General features: G+C 44.3%; 1 protein-coding gene across 1 annotated transcript in view; it reads right to left on the bottom strand.

Annotated features, from left to right (window-relative positions):
- zmiz1a (zinc finger, MIZ-type containing 1a) overlaps positions 1-18,023 on the bottom strand; it is a 73,081-nt gene that overhangs the window by 12,740 nt on the left and 42,318 nt on the right. Inside the window, exons 3-5 of the mRNA XM_029450233.1 lie at positions 17,246-17,354; positions 13,944-14,057; positions 11,002-11,107 (exon numbers count right to left, since the gene is read on the bottom strand). Of these exons, the coding sequence (XP_029306093.1) occupies positions 11,002-11,107; positions 13,944-14,057; positions 17,246-17,314 (289 nt within the window). The 5' untranslated portion in view covers positions 17,315-17,354. The remainder of the gene's footprint in view (positions 1-11,001; positions 11,108-13,943; positions 14,058-17,245; positions 17,355-18,023) is intronic.

Genomic DNA, 18,023 nt, shown 5'->3' with positions numbered 1-18,023 from the left:
ACCCGACTGAAATTCAGTGCAGGAGAAGTGCACTTATCTCGTCTCAGGAATGACTCTCCACTAACATATCCTGATATTGATATGGCATCAGCGATGTGTTACTGATATGGTATCATGTAACAGCTGGAGGGCCTAACTCTCTGCTTGCATTATTAAATTCATGTTTCAGGTTCTACATCCAATAAACCGCTCGTAAAAGGAAATGTTACGTGTGCCCGTTGCAGCCTCATTCGTTTGGATAATAACACAAAGCAAAGATTAGTGGCAATAAATGACACGGAAGAGGCATTGTGCACTGTATACTGCTACAGTATATTCACCACGACCTGTTCGAGGCTCGGTTATATATAGATAACTAGGTAGATTTGCACGAAAGCCCATAGAGAAGTTTGTGTCATATTCTGCACGAGCATTGTGCTAATTATCCAAGACTTATTCAGAATAAGAAATATTAAATACATCTTCAGATGGATTGCACATCCCTGCCCTCATACTGTACACGTCACCTCTGGTCCTAAAATCCCCAAAGATCTGGCTGTTATGCCAAATTCTGATCACCAACGCTGGACACGCCAGGCTTTGATAGAGACATGTTCTGTAATACGGTGCATGCAGCCCGTCTGTAGTTTTGTTGATAACAACACAGACAAAGGAGGAAATACTACATGAAGAATTACACTTTCGGAGCATGAACACTGCAGCACTAGACATTGAAGCCTTCTGAGACAATGTGTGGGATGATAACAAAGAAGCAATTTATAATAGATCTCATAGGCAGAGGTCTGTAAAACACTGGCAGGTAGGTCTATGCTGTGTGGGTACAAAGTATTATGCAAAAGACGAATATGGAGGGGATATAAAATCCTGCGAAAAAAAATTAAAAGTCATGCTTTTTGCAGAAGTGTAATGGAAGCCATTTAAGCAGTCAATGATATCCCCCATCCTGCCCCCTCTCTGTTCAGCCAACTTCTTCCAAGAGAAGAGCATATCAAATGGGCTTTAGTCTCAACAGCTTAGAGGCAGAACAACTCAAACATGCCCTGCAGAGAGACAGCGCTGTGTCAGAAAGCACACTCAACCAAAAGCAGGCCGTTAATGTAACTAACTGTTCACACGGATCAGAATATTCCAAAATCTAAAACGGCCACAAACTTCAAAATGTGTTCCTTTTTTTATTTTTTTACTTTAATTTATTTTCCCTAATTGTTTTTTTTCTTTGTTTTTTTTTTCCATTGGTAAAACAATGAGGTTTTCTGATTTGGCTGGTATGACAGAATTTCATCCAGGACCTCTGGCAGTACACCAGACATGAGGACAGAGGGGGGAGAAGATGGATGGAAGGATGCTAGACAGAGGACAGGTGGAGATGGAGGGAGTGGGCAGATCCCCTCCTCCCCGGGATGTGTGTGGGTCACAAGCCAAAGAGATGCTGCAGCCCAGAAGGGAGGGTAGCTCTACCTGAGTCACTCTGACATCTCCTGCAGGTGCTGGTTTCTGTGGGGTTCAAATTACACATTTTTAAACGGGGCAGAGTTATAAGAATCAGCATGAACACCAAACATAATGCAGTATGACGGCTGGATCTGACTAAAGGTGCAAAATGTCGGCGCTCGGGCGGGAAATGTGGGATCTCCGCGTCGCATGTGGCCACAAAAAAACAACAGAACACAGTCTATTACATTCTTTATATATTGTGGGGCGTGCATAGTCCAACTGAGCTTGATTGAGACCCACAAGAAAGATGAACATTTCTTAGCATAATATTTATAGCAGCTTGAAATGGTCTTTCATGAGTCAGATACTCTCAATTTGTGTGCTGTTTTACAACGAGTTAGGGACTACAAAGATCAAGCACTAGGATGCAAAGCTTATATCCTATGTGTATAGCCATTTCCAAAGATATTCAGGAAAACAATGAGTCTTTAATGTTTTCCTAAGTTATATTATAAAACCCTACTAATAATACTCCCTCTGTGAAGTAACAACAATAATAAGAAAAGAAAAGAAAGTCAGCAATTAACAAATATCATCTGCTGAATTTTCTCTATGAATCAAACATATTGAAAATGGCCGTCAAACAAAGATATTAAGTTTACAATGAAAGCAGAACATTTAACTATCAACGTATTTTGCTTTTCATGAGAAAAAATTAATTTCCTTTCATCAACTAACCGTTGCAGCTCTACTTTTTTTGGTTTTGGTAGAACTTGTGACGCCAGTGTGTCGAGTGACACAACGGACCCCGTCAGTTATGACATTGACCTCTGGATTTGACCTACATCCTCGCTGGGATATGAAATTCAGGTGGCCGGTGTATCCGCGTTAGATGCTCTGTGAGTCACTGCTTACAGTGTTAAGCCTGGGGGGGTCACGGCCTTCCACATCTGTATCAGAGAACTGTCACAACACTCACAATGATCCTACATATGATCACATCTATTATTCACATCTGAGTCACACACATTGTGCAGTAAATCTGCACAGTTGCACTCAAAGGCATGTAAGAGTAAACAGGGAAATACACATCGGCGCACAAGTATGTGGACACAAGCAAACGTACAAAAATAGAAATAAAAAAATAAAGTAAATATGGAAACTGAGGTGCGTATTTGTGAGTAAACAAACACAGTCAGTGTCTGGGCTTTGTAAAGATGTGCTTATACAGTAAAGTGCCTCACACGGCAAGAAAGAGCATCAGAGAACAGCAAGCTGTGAATGAACTGCTCTTATCAGCCACGCGCAGCTTCCCACCACTGGAGGGGAACTAGTAAATATCACATGCCTAATTATAACCAGACACACTACTTATCTCAACTTCCACAATATGTCTTTCATCTCACACTGTTGTTCCGTCAATAAAATCATTAGGGGGGAAACCACAAACAAGGATTCTGAGATTTCCTGGAGCTGCTGTTTTATATGATAAAACTGTGATTAAAACAAGGTGATGAAACACCAGCTGTGGCCTTTCTTTCTTTTTTTTTTTTCCAGGCAAATTAGTAAATGGAAGAATTTCTTGAGGAGTGGCTATGAGAAGATGTCAACACAACCGGAGCGGAGGAGTGAACAGATAAGGAAGCGATTAACAAGACTGAAGAATCTTTACGAACGCTTCCTGAAACACATCCTGCAAAGAGTACCGTGTAGCCCGGGGGCACTGAGAGCTCCACCCTTCACTGCTATCAATACCTGACATCAGTTTGTCCTACCAGAAATTCCTCTCTCAAAAACAAAACGTTACTATGCCACTTGCTTTCAGTGGGAGGAGGGAGGGAAGTCAAGCATGACAATGACTCACAGGAAAAGCAGAGACGATGCAAAAAAAAAAAAGAGAGAAACATAGGTCGCACTACATACAGTTCAAAATCAAATGTCATGAATGAGTCACTAAACAGGCGGATGGGAAGTACTCAGAGTGCAGTCACAAGAGGTCACAGAAGTGTGTAGAGTAAGTGATACAAACAAAGCTTTAGAGCCGTAGAGAAAGGAGGAAGGCCAGAGGGAGAGAGCGGCTGCATGTGTCTGGTTGGTTGAGGGTGTCAGGCTGTGTGTTAGCGAGAATCTGCCGATATGATATCTTGATACAGGGGTTTACGATTCAATATACTGAGATGCTGTAAGCAAGGCAATATAGTTTAAAGAGCATACATTAACATTAAGTAAAAAAAAAAGAATGCAATCAAAACAGTGAGAAATGCATTTGTATTTATCACTGTCCTGGTAACATCCATTTAAACTATTAATAAAAACATTTTTATAGTATTTTTGAGAATCGATACAGTTTCATAAAACATAATATACTCAAGTGTATCAATATTTTCTTACACCCCCTTTTAGGATGCAGACGGTTTCAGCGGCTTCCACCCTGCTCAGGCTAACAGGAAGTGCTGCAGCTCTACAGAGGTCAATGCAAAAGTATGTTATTGTTTGCCAGAGCCATTAAGTTGTCAGTTTTTTTAAAAACTTGTATAGCCTGCAGCATCATGTCACTTGTGTTGCCTGAGTAAAGACTCATACATGTGAAGGAAGTGTTGTTTTCCTTTATGAGACACACATTTGACAATAACGGGTGCATTTAAACAAACACTGAAAGAGTGAAACAAAAAGCAGACTTTTCTGTGCACTGATCTAATTGCATTGTCCTTCCATGACTACACTCCCCTTCCTCCTCCTCCTCCTCCTCCTCTCCTAATGAGTGGACAGGCAGACAGGGTCTGGCTCCAAGCACAGGTCAACAACTTAAAAAAAGAATCCACAGTGGAAAAGTGGGTCATCTCTTCCTGACAACACTAACGCACATACAGTACACTTGGACTTTAAACAAAAAAAACATGGATATCTGCTCCTTCAGGTGCCATACATTGGAAGAAGTTGTTGAATGTGTGATGCAGCCTAGTCATCGCAAGGACTCACACAACCTTACCGCTTTACATAATTGAAAAAAGAAATGAGTGTCATTAATGCATTTGCATATGTCTGAAAGTGGCATAACCACATGTATGTTTGTTCTTCCATCTTTGTTAGAATTAAATAACTATTTAACAATTTAATCTGTCAATCCCTAAGCATACCTGCAATCCTCTCAAATTTCAAACCCGCCTTAAACCCCAAATGTAACTCTTTTAATGCCCAGCCTTAATATAAGACATGAAGACCAAAGCATCCCATCAACTGTGACCCTTACCAACAAAGTCCAGAACTAAGACACAAAAGTAAGCAATGCACATGTCAGTGTATGTTTGTGCACACAGACAAAAAACCCACTCAGAATAACCCTATGACAGAAGTGCATGTAGGTCAACCTGTGGTCAGCTGATCTGCCCTGATCCTGTGTTGTGTGAGCAGCCAGTGCTTTGGACTACAGTCACACTAGCACACCAGGCAAGAAAGAAGAAGTCCATGTTATGTACGGCCTACATTACGGCCGCAGACACAGACACAATGTCAAAGAACAGTTCTTACTACGTAAGAGTTCATCATCGTAGACCTAATTCAACTTCTCAATTGACCTCTGTTTACACCTGATCCTGCCCCATTCATGCAAACACATTCAAATAAGATTCCGTATAGCTTTGTGCAGAAATACACACGTGGACAGCAGACGCACACACACACACACACACACACACACACACACACTTACCCAAAGCCAAGCAAAGTCCCTGCACATCTCATCTTATTCCCTTCATAGCGCAGAGAAAAGATTCAAGTGTCACAAATGCTCCTGTTCCCGCAGAGGCCAGTGGCAACTCTCAAAGCTTTTGCTGCTTCCAAGCCTCCTGCCTGCTCCTTATCACTCTCTGCACATATCCCTTACTCTGCTCACTCTTTCTTTCTCACTTCCTCCCTCCTCTCCTGTCTTTCTCTCTTCTTTCCTTTTGCTCACTCTCTTTCTCCTCCCTTGCTCTCTGATCTGTCTTTTTCCCTTGTCCAGCGTCTGCACAATGCACATCAATTATTCAGAGGCAGTCTCCCGGTTTCGCCGGCTTATCCAATCAGAGCCGGGCTCTGCACTAATGGGCTCCGGCTGTACCTGCTACCGGCTCCAACACACTCTCGAGACTGCAGGGGGGGGGAGGGAGAGAGAGTGGGAGGGAAAGTAGGGAGAGAAATAGACAGAGGGAGCGGAGGAGACAGTTGAGGAGGAGGGAGGAGAGGAAGAGATAAAGACGGCGAGCCGATGCAGACAAACAGGAGCAGAGATATAGAAAGCAAGATATTCCAGTGTTCCTCACCTCTGTCGTGAGGTGCTGTTGTTGATGTGCTCTGCCAAGTCTGTCTAGAGCTCCGTTGCCCTGTTTCTCTAAACTGCCATCACACACTTAGACAGAGCACACAGAAACACACATGCACGCATGCATAACTCGACAATGTGACTGCCATTTGTCAGGAAGGGCAAAAAAGAGGAAACGACAACAAAAAGAACCTACAAGCTCAGATTGCAAACTTGCATAACTGGGTGGAGCTTAGTATGCTATGCAAGTCTGGCTGGAAGCCAATGCATGAGAGAGGAAGCAGGAGAAGAAGAAAGCATGAGATGTAAAGATCAATCTAGTCAAAAGCAAACGAATAATAAATTACCAGAGAGGGGATTCCTGCCTGCAGGACAATCTAACCTGACAACGTCCCACTGTCTTCATCAGAGGCCACTTTGTAAATCCCACTAACAAGACACATCAGAGACTTGTAGAATCTCTGAGTGCAACTGAATTAAAGAAGAGGCAAAATGATGAGGGTGAATCTGAGTTCATCTTCTCGTCGCCCGCCCCTAACATAACCCAACATGGTGAAAAAACGATCTGGATGAATAAACAGGAAAGACCAAAACTGTCATTGTTCTCTCTGTCCTTACCTAAACGTTGAGATGTGCTGTGCTGTGCAGGCGAAGAGCGGGAAAGCGCACTGGCCTTGTGACAGCAGAGGGAAGTTGACTTTTTGTGTGACAGACACACAGTCATCAACGGTTTCACAAATGTCCCACGCAGAATTGAAACACACACAACGGAGGCATTGTTGGACAGAAATATAACTTGAAAAGGGTGTAGCTAAAGCCCCTGGGGGATGATGTGTGAGGAAGGGGGTGAGTCCTGAGGTGTGGGTGCCAGATCAGTCAACCCTGAACAAAAGGAGGATTTAAATCATTTGCTCATCCAGTTTTGACGAGAACAAAGTCTTCTGTGTTGGGAGTGCAACTGCACTGCCGGCTCAGCTGGGATATTACCAAAATGAATTTACTTGCAACTGTGTAAACCAAACCAATTAAGTTGAAAGTGATAGAGGACCCAATCAGCCAGAGGCAGCAAATGCAGCTACCCTAATAAGTATTTCCCCATGAGCTTTATTGCTATAAACTTTATAGTGAAGTTCTAAAGGTAGATTTGGGTTGCAAAGGGGTTTCATCATCTAAGGCAAAACCACTGGAGAGTGTCAGAGGAGAGGCCCAGCCTGCTAAAAATAAACCCTGTTTCCTGTTAATAATTCAGCGCGCTGCTCTTACTCAGCAGTAATTAAATATAAAAGTCTGTAAGGTTGATTGGGTCAGTAACAAAGGATGCCTACACCTTCCTCTAGTTCTACACACACAGCTCAAAGATGGAAAGAAAGACGGGGTGAGAAAATCAATCAAGTGAAAGTAAATTGAGACAGATAAGTGGAAGACATGTCAAATTGTTGTAGGCCAGTGGGAGGAGCGACAATGTGTGTGTGTAAGTAAGTAAAAGGCACTCACACACACTGTGCATTGAGTCTACACCAAGTATGTAGGAGTACTTATTTTCAGTTGCACTTGCTTGCTGAATTATGGGAGTTATTTTTAAGTGAGCTCTCTGTGTGTGTGTGTTTGTGTGTTTTTCACGGGACATGGGGTGAGTTACAGCCACACCCTGGAAGTTTTCTGTCACTGTTGACACAGCAGAGTGGCTGTTTTCCTGAGATTACCCTGTGTGAGCACGCTCTGTTGACTGACCGAGCACTGAAAAGTCTGCAGTTCTGTGCTGTGACAATTTCCTTTTTAATGTCAGATGTGAGTGGGTGGGGGGAATTTACAAACCATCCAGAACATAGCTAAGCTCTTTTCATCATATTTCCTCATTCTCAGCAAAAAACAACAACATCAAAGACAATTATCAATTGTGTAGATAAAAGGGATCTTAAATTTTTTTTTTAAATCCCCCTCAATGATGAGCATTCACAACCTTCTGATAACGTGTGATGCTAACATGAAGAATTGTCTTGCTGTAATAAATAATAATTCAGAGGTACAACAAGCAGAAACTTGATTTAAGCATTAAAGGAGGTTTCTAAGAACATAGCAATCATTCCAGGGAGCAGCAACTTTTAATCCGGAGCGTGTCAGGTCATGTTGAAGACATAATACACAAACTGAGTCACACTTCAGATTTACTTTCATCTATTTAAAACTTAACAGGTGGGGACATTGTCAAGAAGAGGCACGCAATTTGACATAAAAATGATCATTTTATAGGTTTATTATTTCATAAGGAAAGAGAACAAACTGTCATGAGGCTGGTGACAAGAGTAGAAGATTCACTGAGGAAGGAAACAGTAAAACCCTTGATAGATTAAGTACCTAATCTGATTTAGTGTCACAGTAGTCCAACAGCTCAGAGTCTATTAGGGTTTTGTGTGTTTGTAGGGCAGCAGCACACCTATTATCTACAAGCCTCTCAGTTCTAAGTCATCTTGTGCAGCAGCAGATGACAGACTATTACGAGCAGAAACATAAACAACTCCGAGAAGATTTAAAAAGGGACTACGGCTTTAAGAAAAAAAAAACACTTGCATTTGAAAAAATCTAAACCTGGAAGTTTTTTCAAGAGAGTGAGTTTAACTTAACAACGCTAGCTGCTAGCTGTTTGTATGCTAACGGCGTTAAAGCTGCGTGTACTCGCCGGCACTGAGAGTTAACAGTGCTAATGCTAGCTCACCTAACGGCACATAAATCTTCACTGGCTGATTCCAGATTAGAGCAACACGCTAATCCCTAAGGCCTCGCTGCAGGGTCCCAATCTCCAGATAGCTCATCATCAGCAGTCTGCTGTTGCTGAAAGTCTGTCCAATGAGCTCGATACGTCTCACTGGGCAGCACTGTTTGTGCAACTTTAGACATTTGTAGTTTGTTCATGGGCTCTCTTTGCTTGGAGTGAAGACGCTGACAGACGAACACATGCAAAAAGAAAATTCAAGATTTGTCTATGAATGCAAGATGAGGAATTGTATTTTTTACTGTACATCTGTTCATCATCTAGTAGCCTCTCTATATTACTTATTGGAAGTCGTATATTACTTTTATTTGCACGTGCTCTGCAACAAGAGCATTTCGTAGTTTGCAACGACTCAAGTTGTCAAACTGAAAAGTAGGTTAGCAGTAATTGTTTTTTTTTTTATCAATTTCCTCTTTAACTAATAATGTGAAGGAAAGAGTCAGTGTGATTGATCTGCAGTCTTAAGAGTCTGCCTCTTCCCCCAGAGGAGCATCCCAGACTCCTCGGCCCTCGTCTGGGCTCTCAGGTGTCAGATTCGCGGCCCTCTGTCGCCATGCAGGCTGTCAGAAAATTGTGCTGGGGCTGCACAATTAAAACACACATTCATGCATGTACAGACACACACACACACACACACACACACACACACACACACACACACACACATTCAAAGACAGTAAAAAAGAAGAAGATATATGACCATACAGACAGAACTAACAGAGCAGTTTGAGCCAAATGCTTCTCTGCATCTTTGTTGATGCATTTGTATGAGCACATGCATGCGTCTCTTGAGTTCATGGGTGCATCACGTCTCCTCTGTCGCCCTCCCGTCTGCTTTTCTCAGACAGACGTCCTTGTAAGGGAGGTAAGACGGATGCTCAGTGAGTAAGAGCTGCCCTGAGTCACATCTGCCTCCCACCCTTACAGCCTGCCTGCCTTGTTTGATGACTGGCCCGACATATCTCTCCCTCCCTCCCCCCACCCTGCATAATTACACTACAGTTCCCATTTGTCCGCTGTGCATAAAACAGCTCTTCCTGAAACTCAGTGCTGTCTTCTATTAGATCCCAGAACCATCAGCCGGCCTGAGGATGATTCTGACTGTCAGTCGGGCCCAGACAGCCAGCCAGTCCGAGCCATGCCTGGACAACAATCACATTATCCCGACACAGGAACACAGACAGAGAGAGAAATACAGCAATCAATATTGTACACTGACGTCTGTCTGACCACTTTAGTTCCTCCCAACAAGACGCTTCCCACCACAACTGAAAGAGGATATCCAGCTTGAGCAAAATGTTCATATCAAGGGATCATGGCAGCAAAAAAAAAAAAAAAAGGTCAGACACACATTTCTACCTTCTGCATATTCCGTTGCAACACATTGCAGCTCGTATAAGGAATTATGGGATAACATTTCAGAGCGTTGCTGTTACTGTCACTGCAGTTCCAGTTATGAAACAGTGACATATTTGCCTTGTCAGAAAAACAAAGGAATCAAGACAGTTTAATCAAAATATTTGACTCTCACTGCTGCCACTTATGTAACTGGTGAAACAAGGGGTTTATCTGTGTTCTGACTGGCTGGCTACGGCTTTGTCAGGCAGAGTGAGTGGTCCAGCACACATCAGCGACACCCCCCCAGCCATCCATCTCTTCTCTCTCTCTCTCTCTCTCTCTCTCTCTCTCTCTCTCTCTCTCTCTCTCCTCTCCCTCTCTCTCTCTCTCCTCTCTCTGCACATTTCACTTTGACAAATGCACAAGAACGGGGCCGCTCCTGCAGGACAGTGGGAGGCGGGGAGGGGAGGTATGGATCGGGGCGGGGGGAAATTGGATTTGATAGATAAATGTCTGAGGATAGCATTACTGCTTGCTCTTGCTCTTTCTCTCTCTCTCGCTTCATGTGTGTGTGTGCATGCAGATATGCACATACGAGTGTGGGTTTGTGTGGAAGGACTGTTGAGTAGACGTTTCTTTGTGAGGCTACCACCCGGACAGCTCATCTCAATAGCACATTAATGTTTAATGGGGACTAAAAATATCTGACATTATACAGTAATGCTCTATGGGCTTTTTGTGTGATGTCTGTGGTCGCAGTCGCACATTTGCAAACCACAGATTCATGGCAACGTTATTTGTTTTTAAGCATCGACATGAACAAAATAATATACAAATGAAACTCTTAGAGTAATTATCAGATTCTCTGTGTCTGGCTAACATCCTAATAACCTTTATATAGTGCTCATAACGCAATAAGCAGCTATGCTGTGCATTCCTGAGCCGGATAATGAAACAAGAAACACTTCGGACTACTGGATCATGACTTGAAGCCAGACAGCGATTTGTGTTAATTGTTTTATTGCATGAAAAAGTGAATAATTGCAGCATGAAGAACAATGAGCACTGTGTCGTCCGCTGTCTTGCAAGTCAACGGCAGCAAATGGGATGATGTATGAGCATGCATCTGCTGGCATTTTAGCAAAGTGGTGGGTCTTACCTGCAGACTTGGGAGTGAATTTGTCCCTGTTGGCAGCACACACAGCCAGCAACCTGTAGCCCAGGTCCAGGTCATACCCCTGCTGAGCAGCGACGCGACTCACCACCTGAAGATTAGCATTATATCAATTGTTTTGTAATCATTACATCATTGCATTACATCTATCCATCCATCTATCCACTTTCTTATGCAATTCCATACACATATTGATCTCTTAAATGAATAATGAATGCTGAATAAACAGTAAGCCAAAGTTAAGGCGTCTTAATCCTTTCACTTTCTTATTGTCTTAATATTTTTGAGCCACTGCTATTACTGATTTATTTTCTTCAGACAGACACACATTCAATAAACACTTACTCACACTCACACACTCTCACACACACACACACACACACACACACACACACACACACACACACACACACACACACACACACACACAGTGAGATTAATGTGGAGTCTGCAGTCTGGATTGCTCCAGTGATCCACAGTGAGGATGAGTCTGATGACTGCATCAACCTCCAACAGAGGTGAGAGAGCCAAAGCACAGTCGCTCTGCAGAGTGAGCAGAGTCTCAGGAAGGTTATCATCCAACAGGCCCGCTCTGACCCTAAAGTGAACAGAGTTTGTCTCCTGACTGAAGGTCGCCGGTTTGTTGACTCAAACAGAGCAGGACAATGTGGAAATGATAGGTACTGGGATATCCAGCTAAACTGAGACCAGTTTATCTGTGTGTATCGGAGCGCGGTGTGGAAAAAGAGCAGCATCCTGAACAGTGGTTAAAAATCCTCCTTTTCCCTCCAATTTTGAGAGGAACCAGTCCCCAGCTGTAAGGTTTTAATAATCCTTTTGTGCTAATGACTTAAAAAAAAAGTAAGGAGGTTGAACATTCATGGGACATGAAGCAGGAGCCTCCCCGACTCTAATATAATGTTAAAGGGGATGCTGAGTGATGTTAAACAGGACTCAGGAGACAGGGGTAAATCATTATTAGAAGGGAACCCCCTTTGCTTTTATCTGCTAACAGATGACAACTCCTCTGCTCCCTCTGACCTCAAAACACACATTACCGTTAACAAGGTCAGCTGGGGTGCCTTTTAGTGAGCCAACATAACAGCTAACAGAGATCATAAAGTGCCTTAGTCACAGGTAATATGGCTGATTGAGCACTGAATGAAGAACTATGGAAAAGATAAATAGGGTTTATGTGATTGTTTTAGTCAGGGGATAATGACGACTGATAACGCACAAGTCTACAGTTTCAGTAAATCAAGCTGAATGTATTTGAAGCTGTTAATGAGACGCGATAATACCAGGGATAAAGGCTTCAAAACATGATCTATTCAACCCAACCATATTATGCAAACAATGACGAGTCTGACAAATGGTCGAATAATGTTGCTGTCAATCGTTTAATTTCCTGCGTGAGTGAGTCCGCCCTGCACTTTGTACGAGGCAGGCAGCCAGCTACAGAGGCCAGCGTAGATTCAACACGGATTTAACAGTGTTTCACCTCATAAGCCTTTTTCTGCTTAATCTCCCTCTGAGGACGTACATCCAGGCCCATATTCCTGTCAATATGAGAGCAGTGCTGTAGGGGAGCTGGAAGGTTACTTGGCCATTGATATTCTTGTTTGTCTGTTTGATGGAGGGAAAAGAAACACCATCCGTTTGGTAGTTTCTTTCTGCTTTGACAGGTCCTAGTGTTCTAAGAGGCAGAAATAATACACGTCTGCCTGCACTGACATTATCCACCATCTCGATACAGTACGCATAAAGAAGAAAGACAAGAAAAACACAAATTGTTAAGTAGACAGAGCTTATAGTGCAGCACTGACAGCTCGGTTATGTCATCTTTTATTGGCTCTGGAGCCGATACTCCACCAGGGACCGGAGGATGACCTCCACGTGTACAACATGCCAGAGGGAAGGAGCACCTCCACGTGAGGAACACGTCCAGTTTCATTCAGCTACGAGAAGACTCATGATCAAAACTATGATTGATGCACGGTCGTCTTTAAAATGTCCCTTCAGCGCTCTGACACATAACCAACAAGGTACAGCAGGAAGATAAGTGTCCTCGTAAGAATGCAAAGACTTGTTACGCGCCGTAATTCTCCAGATAAGAAGACGTTTGCTCTCCGAGTCTGATGAAACAATTTAGCTGATGGAAACAGCCCCATGCTGGGAGGGATCTCAGTGGTGGGCTCCATTGTAAAGCTCTTTATCTGCCTTTAAGAGTCTTTTATTGTGATTTACACATTAATGAGCATTTATCTGTTTGCTCATGCTACCACTTCAGCCGGGGACAATGTTCCTTCATCTTAGCGACAGACGCGTGAAACTTTCAATTCTCTGCTCGAAAGCCTCTTTCACACTGTCACACTGTGACTGTGTGTGCAAGTGTGTGTGAGAGAGTTCTTTCACACACCTGGTGCAGGCCAGCTCTCTGGCCCTGCGCCCAGATCGATGAATGGTAGGTGGTGAACTGAAAGGCGATAGCCAGGGGTGACTGGCTACCCACAATCCTGTTCAAGCCTCTTTTTTTAGTGTGCTTGTGTGTGTAGACACAAAGTGGAGAGAAGCAGTGGGTGACAAGGACTTTAACCTCTGTCACTGGCCCCTGACGGACCGAGCAGCTGCCTTGGATAACTGCTGGATACAAACCTTGTGTGACTATAGCCTGCTACTAACTGTTTTTACTGAAATCTGAAGGGTAGAAATAGTATATGACGCAAATACAAAAGTTCAATATGACTGATGATTGTTTCGGCTCTTGCATCGTCTACGTTAAGTTAAAAGTAGGCTAAAAGCGTAATAAATGGACAAATAAGCCCATGCTTCTTTCATAGTATCCCAAATGTAATTATTGTTTTGCTCATGTCTCCTAAAAAGTACCTGAAAAAGCCAACGAAATACCATAATTACTGTTTGCGTACCGTCAGACATCCCATGAGACTTTGCTCGAAAGGTCGCTGGAAGGCCCGGGGATCTCCACACCAGTCGAGCAGCTCTGTGGCGGCTGAGTGGAAGTTGGTCGGGTTCTGTAAGTGCTGTGCAAACACAGAGAAAGGAGACTGCCATTAGAAACAATGGGAAATAATGAGCGTTATTTCTTTTCAGATTAAGTACAAATTGGAAAAACACTGAAACCAAATAGTTTGCCAGCCTCGCGGCCTCCCTCCAGACTGCCTTGATTTAATGTCTTGTGTTTCCGCACAGCAGTGTGAGGATCTTGACTCCTTCCAATGTACGCCCACTCAGGGCTCCGCTGCATTGTGGGAAGAAGATCACACCCATATCAACAATGATGCCAGTGTTTCTTGTTAATCTCTCTTGGCAACACCCAGCCCCTCACCCCCATGACCCACACAGCAACCAAATCTTTCCCTCCAATCCTGCTTCTCTCTCTTCCTCTCATTCATTGCCTGTTTTCAGAATGTAACAGAGCCTCGGCAGCAGAAGTCCACTGGCTGGTTTGGCTGTTCACAAAGAAAACAACCTTGGTCCTGGCAGCTATGTGTGCAGACTCAATGCGCGCCATTGGTGTGTTGTCTAATCTCTTTCAGTCTCTGTCTGTCTCTCTCGCTTGTTCACTGAGGCATGAAACAGTTGAGTCTTTTCTTCCCAGTGTCTGAAGGCTACTCAGGCTGGCAGGACACAATAAGCGGTTTTAAAATTGGGCTCCCTTTCTTCATGGCTCAGGAGGTTAATAGCTCTGAAATGGCGCGGAGCTGCAGCTTGTTCAGTCGGCGAGATTGAGCCCACTTGAAAGCATTTATTATTCTCATCTGGAGCTGAAGCGCCTTGTTTTGTGTGTTCTTGCAGAGAAGGTAGAACTATTGTCTTCAGGGGGCAGCAGAGGTGAGCGTTTTTTGAAAGGGCAGCTTTTTGGTGGTGTGGGACAAAAAGGCTCTTGGGTGCGAATGCGGCCTAACATGTCAGGCCTGCTATCCGCCCGCAGAGACAATCTCTGAACGCTTCCAATGATATCATGAGCTTCAAGAGAGTCCTTAAGTGACTCATCTTTTCTGATGTGAAGATTAGCCATTATAGAGCAAGCTGTGGACTCTCACAGAGGTTTGGTTGATGATGAAGAGAAGCAGTGAGAGTGAGAGAAAGTGAGCGATGATCTTGTTGAGTGAGAGGGAGGAGAAGAGCCTGTTCTAGATGAGTGATATAATCTGGCATTATTGCTGCTTGATGGGAGGCGTATCAGCCTCCAGCGCGAGAGACATCAGAACTAGCACAGCAGGGGCTGTCTGTCTACATCTGAACTCACAGCTCCTCCCGCTGCCGCGCTCGCCACCGACTCTGCCCGACAACCTCGGCTCTGGTGTGAGGGGGAGGACAGCGGAGAGAAATAGCTCCGCTGACTTTTTAGGAGGAGGATGAGGCCTGAACTGTTGTTGTTGTTGTTGTTGTTGTTGTTGTTGTTGTTGTTGGTGCTGTTCAGGGTTGGCTGAGGACAAGAACGGGGAGGTAGGGTGGGGTGGGGGGTGGGGAGGGTTGAGCGGCAGTGCAAGCAGCAGTGATGGACTTTCAGCAGACAAAGAGCCAGACGTTTGACAGACTGTCCTCTGTGGGATGATGGACTGACTTAGCCATTTTTCAGGCCAGCCAAGGATCAGGCTGTTCAGTGCCTACCTGGGCCTGGCTGCATGGAAAACAGCACAACACCTGGCTCTCTGCCAGCGGCTTTCCCCAAACCAAAACAACACCCTGCTGGCAGAGCCGCCACAAGCTCAGAGCTCGCTGACTAACTCACTGCCCTTTGAAGTCTGGTTCACTACCAATTCTATTACAGCCAGACCGAGGAGTATATAAACCAAACTACAATTAGCGCATTTATAAAGCGAGATGTGTGCAGGTTTATTTAGGACTCATCAGTGACGCCTGAGAAGATAATTGAGGAGGCTTTGTGAAGTGAGTAGTGTCAATTCCACCAAATTCTACTCATTTGAGAAAAGCTGACACTTTTTGGAAACAAGGCTTTTTACGTCAAGCACATCGCAACGGGAGTAAAAGCGCTGAGGCAATAAGAGCCTGTTTAGGTAAAGGTTATTATAGTGGGTGCTCAGGCGTTTAGGTGGGGTGTGGGGGGGGGGGGGTTTAACAGCAGGCACAGAGTGAAAGGGATATGTCACCTCATAATCGTAAGCTCAAAGCCCTATCATTTACTGATTCACTGTAAGGCATAGTGTCATATGGATGTTGGGAGATATAAAGGATCACACCCACATAGCATAAACAAATAAGCCCACAGCCTGCCAGCCAGCCAGCCAGTTTTTTGTAGCCTATTAATCACAGGCAGAGGCGGTAGCCCTGGGTTATGTCTGACTGTGTCTTTCAGTCTGTATCTGTAAGCGAGGAGTCTCCTGAAAGCTGGCAGTGAAGAAAGCATTTAAACAAAACCACAACAAGGGCCGGTATATGTCAAGAGCACCAGGAACGTGATGTAAGGCAGCACAGGACCAGGAGGGGCAAAGTAGATATGTTATGCTGCTCTTTGAAGTCTCTCTCCTCTCTCTCTCTCGCTGTCTGTCTGTTGCTGTCTGTCTGTCGCTGTCTCTCTCTCGCTGTCTGTCTGTCGCTGTCTGTCTGTCTCTCTCTTCTCTGTCGCACTCTCTCTTGCTGTCTGTCTGTCGCTGTCTCTCTCTCTCTCTCTCTCTGTCTGTCTGTCGCTGTCTGTCTGTCGCTGTCTCTCTCTCTCGCTGTCTGTCTGTCGCTTTCTCTCTCTCTCTCTCTCTCTCTCTCTCTTCTCTGTCGCACTCTCTCTCGCTGTCTGTCTGTCGCTGTCTGTCTGTCGCTGTCTGTCTGTCGCTGTCTGTCTCTCTCTCTCTCGCTGTCTGTCTCTCTCTCTCTCTTCTCTGTCTCTCTCTCTCTCTCGCTGTCTCTCTCTTGCTGTCTCTCTCTTCTCTATCGCTCTCTCTCTCTCTTCTCTATCGCTCTCTCTCTCTCTCTATCGCGCTCTCTCTCTCTCTCTCTCTCTCTCTCTCTTCGCTGTCTCTCTCTTCTCTCTATCTCTCCCTCCCTCCCACCTCCCTCCCTCTCCCTCCTTGTGCAACATGATCTGTGTGACTGCAGCTAATGGCCAGAAAAACTGATGTCCATATAAGGTGCTGAGAAGAGAACGGAGTGTATGAAAGGAGAGGAAATGCAGATTCTCTAGAATCTATGTCTGTATTTTACTGACTGAAGTCAAAGGAGCACTAACAGGCACATACGTCTTTATACACACCTGTTTGATGCACTGCAGCCTGTCATTGGTCTGCTGGATGTGCCGGTCCATTGATGGTAACGTGTTCATCTTGATGTCTCTACCGGGTCGCCATTAAACGTTCTGCACTCTGTAAAGGAAGCGGAGAAGGAGAGGTACATCTGTTAAAACAGGTTTTATTATTATCACCCATGTATAATGTCTGTAGCCTGTGAAGTTCAAACAGCATTTTAGAAGCTTGACAAATTCTCAAAACAGTGAAGCCAGCTTGTTTATGCACTGACTCATTGAAGAGCCTGATCCACCTCAAGCACGTATTTTGGCAAATGCATGAAACTGAGATGTTCCACAGCAGCGGCGTTAACGGCAAACAGAATAACATGATGAAACCGAAAGAAAACTTCATTGCTTTATGTTGCCTGTGGGAGAATAAAAAAAAATCGAACACTCACTGCAAGCGAGAAATAAAAGGACATCAGCTGTTATCTCTCTTTAAAAGAAGCACACCTCACAGTGAAGGTTATCAGTGTGGCATAGACAACACATTTATACACACATCTAACAGCAGATAAGGTTCAGCTTTCTCTTTCTCTCTGTGTGTATCTTGTTCTGATCCAACAGTGAGCGGCAAACAAGAACAATTTCAGCCCCGTGTTCATCTCTACATCTCGGAGAAATGGAGGCTGGATTAATAGGTATCGTGCTGGCCTCCGTCCCTTGCCATCCCTCTGTGTTGATCTCCATCAGTGGTCTGCCTCACATTCCTCCACACAAAAGGCGAACTAAGAGACCACAGGTG

Source organism: Cottoperca gobio, chromosome 15 (assembly GCF_900634415.1).
Source record: "Cottoperca gobio chromosome 15, fCotGob3.1, whole genome shotgun sequence".
In the NCBI taxonomy this organism is placed as follows: domain Eukaryota; kingdom Metazoa; phylum Chordata; class Actinopteri; order Perciformes; family Bovichtidae; genus Cottoperca; species Cottoperca gobio.
This window is presented reverse-complemented; position numbering and strand designations above follow the sequence as displayed.